This window comes from Tetrao urogallus (assembly GCF_951394365.1).
Source record: "Tetrao urogallus genome assembly, chromosome: 6".
NCBI classification, from domain to species: domain Eukaryota; kingdom Metazoa; phylum Chordata; class Aves; order Galliformes; family Phasianidae; genus Tetrao; species Tetrao urogallus.
The window spans coordinates 44,013,059-44,023,257 of record NC_136819.1 but is presented as its reverse complement, the minus strand read 5'-3'; the positions used below and the strand labels follow the sequence as shown (position 1 = coordinate 44,023,257).

General features: G+C 39.7%; 1 protein-coding gene across 1 annotated transcript in view; it reads right to left on the bottom strand.

The window, feature by feature from the left end:
* Positions 1 to 4,454: 4,454 nt before the first annotated feature.
* Positions 4,455 to 10,199, bottom strand: part of KCNK13 (potassium two pore domain channel subfamily K member 13) — a gene marked incomplete at both ends in the record, with an annotated part of 51,138 nt that continues 45,393 nt past the window's right edge. The window contains one exon of the mRNA XM_079536879.1: positions 4,455 to 5,341. Within this exon, the coding sequence (XP_079393005.1) occupies positions 4,455 to 5,341 (887 nt within the window). The remainder of the gene's footprint in view (positions 5,342 to 10,199) is intronic.

The window sequence follows — 10,199 nt, the reverse complement described above, 5'->3', positions numbered from 1 at the left end:
CAGGTCAGCTTAGATTCAAAATGTAGAACATAGCTGGGTTATGAAATTGCCCAAAGAAAATGGGTACCTGACTTCTGCTGAAAGTCAAAGTGTCGCAAGAGGTGAACTGATTTCCAGCAGGAATTAGATGCCTTTGAAAAGCCTGTTCATATCCTTGTAAACAGAAAACCATGTCCTTTGCAGAGATAAATGAATGTAATGCCTTTGATTCAAATTGAACAAGTTTTACAAAGCCTATCAAAAAACCCTGAGAGCTGCCCTTACGGTATACGATCATTTTTTTTAGCATTACATATTCTATTTTTTTTATATTGCACTATTTTATTGTGCAATAACGATATTTCACAAGAATTATATTGTTATGGCGTGGTGTAACTTATAAGCCTGACTTCCAGTAAATTAGTTCATCAAGGACTTTCAGTTTCAGTATGCCAGCCTGCAACTTGCTGCTTAATCCACTGGCGTTAGTGGCACTCCTGATTTGAAGTGCAGATCCAGAGCTTCAATACATCCAAGATTTTCACAGAAACATCTTTGCATTAAAAAAATAAAGCCTGCATCTCATTAGCCATAATGCAAATTCATATCAGGAAATGGGGAAACAGTAATTCTGAAAGCAGGTTCCTGTCTTCTTTTAGTTCTAAGCAATACAAATTAAAATTAAAATTTGCTTTTGAAATAGATCCCTAGCTATCTGACAATATTTCTTTTCATTTATCCTCATCACTGCTTTCATTTGTAAGAAATGTGATGTTGCCTGAATTTCTGTTGTTCATTTTTTTACACAGGATGGATATTTGGAACGTGATAAATTCTTCTTTTTTTGGCACATCTATACTTCTAGCTCCAAGTATCACATGTCTTTAAAAACTTGATGTTACATTATGAACTGAGCTTTTGGGGCTTTCGTCCAATGGCTTTAGAAAAGCAACTGCAGTAGCACCACTGTAGCTCTGCAGAAGTTCCCTTTCCAGTCTTTAAGGTTTTTTTATTTTTTCAAATCCCTAATATTCTCTAATGATTCTTTTGGCCTCACAGGGAAAGCATTCAGCAGAGCTTCTAACTGGTAAGTCAGAGGTGTTTCGGGGACTGCATGACTTCGTGATACAAGGTGGCACAATCACAGAATGTACAGCCCTTCGTCTCTGGAACTGCAATTCACATCTGAACACAGGTGATTAGGTAAAACTAGTGCACTTATTCCCTCTTTATCTTTAGTGGACAAGAAATCTGACCACAGAATCACTGTAGAGTGCCTTGTGATGGGTAGGCTTGGGTCATGCAAAAACCATAGCAGAGAGAGAAGGAGGGCAAGGCTGATGAACAAAGGCAGAGCTAGTGCATGCCAAAACCATTTACTTGATCCCCTGCTTTCATAACTATAGATGGCTTCAGATATATTGAAAGCAGCTGCCAAAGTTTTTCTCTGTGGTGATGGATAATGAGGGGTCGGTATCCTAAAGAATGGAAAGGAGCAATACTGCTGGCTTGCACTTTGGGAGCAATGAGGATCACCCTACGACCATCCTAATGATCTGCTACCAGGCTTTGTCATATCCTGAAAGCTGAAAAATCTCTAGTGAATTGACTAGGCAGATTGTAATGCTTTCTTTATTTCCATTAGTTCCCATGCATTTTTCTCTCCTTCAACATGTTTTCTCAACTATTTGCTATGAATATTGCCTGAAATATTATTTCAGCTGTTTCACTGTGTTGTGCTTAGATCTCCAGAATCAAATTTTGAAAGCTAATTAGGTAGGGAAGGATTGAGGTTAAAATCCTATTTGCATCCTGGTCATTAATGATGATGCAGAACTGTAGAATAACCTGGACACAAGGAACTTCTGTATTTTGGTTATTTCATATGGTTTTGCCTTGATCATTTAGGAAAGGGGGTAACACTGAGTATCTTCTGTCTACAGCATTCAGCAAAATTTGACATTTTCAAGTACGTCAGATTTAATAACCAGCATAAATGGAGATATTAGCTGCACTTTCAAAGTTGTAGCTGTTCTGATCAGGATGAGAGCTCTGCTTAAGCAATGGGTGAAGTCCTAAATTATTTCTCATAGTGGCAGCATGACGAATACTTCTGCAACACTGAAATCTTAGGGTTACAGGCAGTGAACAGAGACACTGCTGAATGAAATCAGAAAGAAGTACTTTTCTCATTTTATATCCAAGTATTTTTATTCAGTATGGTTGAGACAAAGCTTTGGGAGGAAAAAAAAGTGTAACAGTGTAATAGATTTTGGATCCTATAATGTAACTAAAACATATCAGCAGCAATTTTTTGAAGATATGTCAAACCACTAGAGACAAATGCAATTCCTTTTCTGGACAGAGTTAAGGTTTGTGAGCTGATTTGGATCTTACATAAAGGCAAATGTGGAGGGACATTTCACTGCTGCACAGCTGAGAAGACAGTAGGTTTGCAAGTAGTGGCTGCAGCTTGAAGCTCTCCTTTTAACTAAGGACAGCAAAATTTGACTTAGAATATTTTAACTTTAAAATGTCAGGAAGAGCATGCAATTCTTTTTCATGAGTTAAGTGCAGTTGTTCATTTTCTGATTTTGCTTTATTGTATGAAAGATTCCAAGAAGTATGTTCTCTTTTCAAATTCAAATATTGCTTGAAATGAGTATTGAAATACTATCTTACAGTACTAGGAACCTGAATAAAAGAACTTTGAGGCAGACTGAAGAAAAAGAATGTGACACTACTCTGTAAGTTGAAGAAGCTATCTGCATTTTTCCATGTGAGAGAAATGAAGAACTGCATGGGGCTCCTTTAAATGTCCTAAAATTGTAGTATTCTGGAAGGTATTCTAGCTAGGTATTCTAGAAATGAGAAAACGTTCAGTCCTGATACATGTACTATTCTCTTTAGGGAGAACTGGGTCAGGTCCTTTTGTGACTCAGTCAGTATATTTACACTTATATACTGTTCAGCTCTGATGCACTGAATGGTTAAAGAAGAACTAGGAATTCAGCCTAGACCTCCTTAAATTCTCACTAGACTCTATGTTGATTCAATCCCTTATTTCTCCAATTATCTAATAGAAAGCATGATTTCACTGTCATTAAAGATCACCCAGTTTCCTGTTTTCATAGTCTTTTTGTTGTTATTATGCTTCTCATTGAAGTCTCCTTTCTACTCATAATGAACACTCAGAGCATTTCATTGAGAAAAACGAGGAGTTAAACGTTCTCTAATCTTCTAATCAAGACCCTGTCATTATCGTTATTGAATGCCAAAAGAGGTGTAGAAAGACAAAACTGCACGAGAGGTGAAAAGGACATTGCTGAAGTGATTTTGTGACCACGGTCACTTATAATAATGCACTGAATGTTGGCATGGCAATCTAATTGTGTAATGAAGCCTGTTCTGTAAACCCAGTTACAAGTTACATTACATAATGTTGATGCTGAACTGCTTCAGTCACAATTGAGCACAATATGAACAGAAATTTGTAAAATTCTCTGGTTGTTATTGTACAGTAATTCAAACAGCTTGTCAGTATGGCATTTTTTTTCCCAATTAATTGGATATTTTTGAAACAGAAAGCTGTGATTCAATTTCAGAAGAAAAAAAAGCCACGGGAAAATCACGTGTTTCACCAATAGAAAGAAAAAAAAAAAAAGAAAGTAGGCTAATTTTTTATTTTATCACTTTTGACAGTGTCCTTTTAAAGGGAAGACTAAAATAAACTCTAAAGGCCAAATTCTCCTCTCATTCAAATCACAATAGCTCCAGAATACTTAGTCCACCTTTCATACAATTGCTTCAGATTTATGTAATTTTAATGGCAGCAGAACCTGGCTTTTCAAAGCTAGCTGTATCACAACAAGAATACATTTCAAGAAGTGATATTTAAAAGAAAATAAATGTTTTTTTCTTCTATTTTCAGTTTTTTTTCCTGTTCCATTAAATTAGATCTAATTAGATCTGCAATATGACAGAGAAAGGCTTATAATGATTTCTCCTTTAGTCTTAAATAAGCTACCTTCAGAAAACAACTTTGAAAAGAGTTAAGACAGAAAGTTCAAAACAATCTTTGAATTCAGAATATGTTCAGAAGATACTCTCGATTTGTTCTAATACTACAGATTTTGTATCTTGAAATCTGTATTTCACAAAAATGGAAAAGCAAAGGATGTGAAAAATTGATTTGAAGGCTAAACTGAATTTCTCCTGTAATGGCCTGTTGGAGGCACAGAAGGGAGGGGAGGGAGAAAGGCTGAGACCGGTGCAATTCATGGAGCCAGTGACAGCCCAAAAACATGTGAGTGGTCTTCCAACAGAAAGTATGCTTTTCACACCCACCTCACCATCTCCCTAGGACAGTTCTCTCCCTAGGTACATCCACATGATCCACATTGTTTTTGTACATGTTGAAATGCTTCACACTGCTTCACCGTTATTCCTGTACTATTTTATAATACTGTATTATATTACCTATCCACACTCGTCTCTGCCAGTCTGTTATTCATAATCGCTAGGGCTCCAACTCCACCAGAGAATCCATTTTGCTTTGAGCTCATTTGCCGTGGATAGCCATTAGCAGTTTCAGACAGCTGTTTCTGCATGATGGCCAGGGAAACTTTGTTGGAGGCCAGGAAGTCCTTCATTGAGATCATCTCGCCTGACAGCCGGCGTCCATCTGTGTCGCTCTCATTGACGATGTCAGTCTCGATGGAGATGTTTCTCCGGCCGCGCACGTTTCCTGGCATTACCACGTTCCTCCGTGACCGAAATAATTTTCTTTGGCATCTATGGCAGCACCTGCAGTCCAGCTTCTTTAGTATCCAGTTTATAGATTGTTTGATGACGATAGAGATCACGTTAAATAAGGAATAGATGCAGCAAACCCCCATGAGTATGAAGACAAAATTGCCAAAGCGATAGAGACCTTGGCTCTCATAGTGGGTGTTCTGGCTGCTTACCAGATCACCAAAGCCAATGGTACTGAAGGCCACGAAGCAGAAGTACAGTGAGTCAAAGTAACTCCACCCTTCAATCGGTGTGTACATTGCAGAGGCACAGCAGGAGATGATGAGCGACGCTACACACAAAATCAGCATGACGTAGTACACTGAGGGCTTCCAGCCTGCCAGGCTGTCTGCCTCCGAGGTCCCCGAGCCCCGCCGGCCGTCGTGAGGGAGGACCCCTTTCCTCCTCAGCTGTCTCTCATGGCAGGACTTCATGACATAGGCTATGACAGTGATCAGGCGCTCCAGGAACAGGTTAAAGAACAAGATGGTCCCTGCACATCCTATAAGGCCATAAAATATAAGAAAAATTTTGCCTCCAACGGTGGCTGGGGTGGTCATGCCAAACCCTGGAAGATAAAACAGAAGGGTTTTTTTAAAAAAGCCATTAGTTACTGAACAGAAGTTTTGTCCCAGGCTAGACAGAATAGACAGAGGTACTGACAGCAACTCCTGGTAGCACAGTCAGCTCTGGAGGAAATGGAGGTCACTCCCCAAACAGCTATCTGCTTGAGCTTCACTGTGTCCCTGCAGCATGCAGAAGGTAGGCCATGCAAGCCTTTCCTCCAGAACCAGAATGAAACAAAAAAGCAAGAGAAAACACACAGGAAACACAGAGTTTAATTTTTGTCTTGTTGCAGGCTCACTCTGCTGTTGTACCTTGTTTCATTTCTAGCTCCAGGATTATCACACTCACTACTTGTCCCTGAAGCTGTTCCATGCAGGGGTCCAATCCAGGGGCAGCTGTCACTTCCCAAGCACAGGGTCTGTCCCCACCACAGTCACACAGCCCAAAATAAAGTCTCCCTGTGTCTCACCAAGCTGTGGCTAGGGAATAGATGGCACATGGGCCAACACCCAGCACGGTGCCATGGCCCAGCCAGGGAGCACAGCAGGTAAAGCGCCTCACAGCCCTGCATCCGACTTGGTGTCAGCCACCAATTATCAGCTTCTTATAAGTCACTGCTGAGCTTTTCTTGTTTGTCCACATCCATACTTAAATCTGTACTTGGATCTTAAACAATGTCTCCTCTGGTCTCATTCCAGTTTGAGGGATTTCTCAGGTCTGAAGTGCTTCAGGTTTCTCTCATCTCTCTCCCTTACTGAAGCTTGCAAATAATAGTTTTGGTTAGACCATCCTGTCTTAACATGAGGTTACTGAAGAATAAAGACTGAACAAGCATGTCTAGAACACTGACCAAATTAGACCAATATACATGCTAAGTAAGTTTGCTCCTATTTAATCTTCCTGGAGAAGATTAATAAGGGAAGAAATAACTAATCAATGAAGCCAATCTTGCTAGGAGAACAGAGAAATCACGTTGGGCAAGATACACATTTATTTGTTTCCTTCTTTTCACAATTGTGGATTGTGAGATGCTAGTTATAAAATAAAGAAACAAGGCTCTGAAAAATAAAGGAAATTGTATTTGAATCATGGTACATTTGTGCTCTGAAGACAGACAACCACAGCATGAAGAAACCATGCTTCCAACTGCACTCATTCTACCACAGGAAACCTGCTATAGCACAGCTCCTTCTTGGATGTGGCTTCTGCTTCTGTACATTTAATGACAGCCCTCTACCTCACCCCACTCGCCTCACTCCTGGCTAGGCTGTGATGCTGCTGCTGATGGTCCTGTTGACCTGCAGTACCGCTGAGCTGTGGTCTGTCTGGGCTGTGGTTCTGGCTGAGCTGTGGTGCCTGCTGAGCTGTGGTTCCTCCTAACAGTCATCTCTTTGGGCCACATTCTCCAAACCCCAGCTCCCAGAGGACCTGAAGGAGGCTCTAGCGTTCTCATTAAAGCTCTCTGCTGGAGAGAGCTGGACTGCAGCTCTGTATTGTGGAGAAAACACAGGCCTCTGTACTACCATTCTCAAATCAAACATCGGAGCACATACTACATTCCAATGTGTAACTAGACTTTCCTAGTTGCTAAGCATTGCTTGTGGGGAAAAAAAAGAAACAACTACGGGCTTAGAAGCAATTGACATACTTTGCTCCCCAGCTCCACTGCTGAGGGGTGCCAGCTGCCTGGGATCAGGATTTCAAGTAGGAGCAACACCACAGAGCAGGGACATGGCATTGCCCACTTGAGTTAGAGCCCTGCCCCATATGGTGAGTGGGCAACTTTCAGAGAAAGGATATAGGAAAGTATGAATAAAGAAGAACATATAAACAGGGGGATCCTTCCCTGGTATATACCTTTCCTGGAATCTGCAGTTCAGAGGATTTCTGGACATCATGTTTAATAATTTCTTCATCAATCCTGTCAAATCCTCTTTCAAATCATTTATACTTTTGCTCTCCTGAGGCAGTAAGTCCCACTATTTAATTGTGCTTTGTGGAAAGGAAGTCTTTGTCTAACCTGCTATCTGACAATTCATTTCAGACTTCCTACTGTTGCGATAACATTATCCACTCATCTTCTCCATTCACCTTCCCCCTTCTGGGTTTATAGACTTCTGTTATTTCCTCCTTTCTCATTTCTTTCCCAGTCTGAGGAGGTCTATACTATTTAGTCTCTAGTTTCTCTCTGTTAAGACATATATCTAACCAGTACTATTGCCTTTCTTGTTTCTTCTCTGCCTTATTACTGTCCTTCAGAGATAAAGAAGTAGAACAAGAATGATATACAATATTTTAGATTACTCAGACATGAAGTATAGAGGAGAAGCCAACAGAAAAATATACAGGTGGGGAATGACTTAGTGAGCAATGAGACCACCTGATCCATGAAGCCAAACAGGGAAAGAGCAAAAATTTAAACTGCAGCCTGAGAAGCTAATACAGAATGAAATTATGAAATCATATAAAAGAGGAAATAAAAGCAGTGGCTGACAGTTGCAGATTATTTGAAAACACAAGATTACTTTTTGTGGTGAAGAAATAAAAACAGGAAACAACTGCAGGAAAAAACTGCTAGTGATATGGAATTTTTATGGTATGAGAAATGCTGGTGGAATGTAAAGAATATTATTTTACAAATAGAAGAGGATTATTTTATGTGGAAATCAAGATGATAGTTAATCAAATAGGAATCAGGTCATTCTGAGCTGGAAAAGTGGAACATTTTTAAGCTACTGGAAAGCGCTTCAATCAATTTGTTGGAAATGTCTGTGGATATGACACTATCTTAGTAGCAACAGATATGCATATCAATTTCTACACAGCAATGAAGATGGTCTTCTGAGTACAAATTTCAGACTTCTATTCTGAAATTAGCACAGTACTGATTTGCCTGTAAGCCACGATCCACTTATTACAACAAACTGGTGTTGTATTTCACAATATTCAGCTGTACCCAACAACTACATTTCTTGTAGCTTCATTTTTCCTTCACTATTGTCATTTTTTGACATATTGCTCAAAAGAATACTCAGACTTGTTTCCTGAATATACAAAAATATCTTTAGCAGAGCTGAGTTTGCAGAAGCTGGAAGGAATTCAACCTCCAGAGTCAATAAAAGTTTTCTAAAGCACTGCACACCTCCCACTCAGAACAATTTTGCAGATTTTGGCTTGGTAGCAACACTCGTTGAAGTCTGTTATTAGTGCTCTAAAACCCACCTCTGTGTTCAGAATATACTGTGTGCCTATTCCAAAAGGACATAAGGATACTTAAACAAAAGAATGATAAAGGAAATGTAAATACATCAACAGTGTAATGTAATCATGTTCCATGGTTTCATAAAGCAATTAATGAGTCTAATCAAAGAAAAGCAACCAACTGTAGTTCTTACCAACAGTTTGAGAGAAAGGACTGATGTGCAACAAGAAGCCCTCTTGCAGATGAACCCTCTGGCAGAAGGTAAATACCAATATTACACAAACGCTCTCCTCAAAGATTAGTGTGTTCATATTGAAATACAACAAGAGAAAATGAGCATCAACTTTCTATAATTAATCAAATCTACAAAATGTCTGGTTCATCTAATTTTTCTCTTCAATATCCTGATTATCAGCCTTTGAAAACCCAGAAGAGCTAAATTAAAGCAATCCCAGAACCTGGGCTGCACAGCCATCCTCATCCGCCCTCATCTCCCATCCCCATCCCATTGCATTCTCCTGATGCATCTGCATGGCATGGCTGAGGCTGAAGCTGTGCTCCCCTCATCCTGATGTCCTCAGAAGGCCACGGTACACTGCCCCCAGGAGTCCAGCTGCCTACTGCAGGCAGTTTTTATGTCATATCATCTCTATTGTAAACTACTCCAGAGCTACCGGTCGCCGTTTCTCCAGGTCATCACACACACTTTGCTTGGAGGTACACCATTTGCCACACATTCCTAATTCTGGATTTTCTGACATTCATGTATTATATTATTTAAACTTTCCATTTCCATTTCCTGGTCGCTTAGTATTGTGAAAGGGTATGAAAAGCAGTTCATCAATTCTAACCCTTCATGAATGAAGCCTGGAGCACTGAATATAATATAACTGTGTAGGAAGACTAGACAGACATGTTGATTTCACACTCCATTTTGGCTCATGAGATTGAATCTTTCCATTGTTCTGCAAGATAGCACTTTTTCTTCTTTTTTCCAAGAGGCTTCATTTCCCTTTTGAATACGTGTGTTGGGTGCTTTTGGTAGCACAGTTTGCTTCTCCTGCCTTTCCCACAAAGAAGTGGGTAGACAGAGGGGGTAACAGTATAGCAACAATAATGAATCACTGTAATGCTAGAAATATAATCACCAAATGGCTTTCCAGTTCAATTGACAATCAGAGCTCTTTGTGTGGTTTCTATATTCCCACTGCATTTCCTATTTATTTAATTCTTTTCTTTGTTTGCCTCTATCAGCTCTAGTTTGGTCATGATTCACCAGGAAAACAATAAATTTCACCAGTGGAACAACAAAAAAAATGATCGAGGACCAAAAAATGTGGAAGCCAAACTAAATAGGACCAAGAGATTTGACTGTAATGAAAACTGTAATTACTTTAGATAAATATTGGAAATCCTGCATACCTGCAAAGTTGCTGACCCTCTTTCCCCCAGTACACATTCTGCACTGAGCTATTTATGTAGGGATACTGTGTGCTTCTAAAGGAGAGGCAGGAAAAACAACTTTAAGAGAAGCTGTACTTGAAAGATTTTATTGAGAAAATGTCCTGTACTGTTCCCACAGTGTGCAGACACTATTAATTTGGTAAAAATCACTTCTGTCATGATAGTTTATTCTTGTACTCTCCGAGCAGGACAA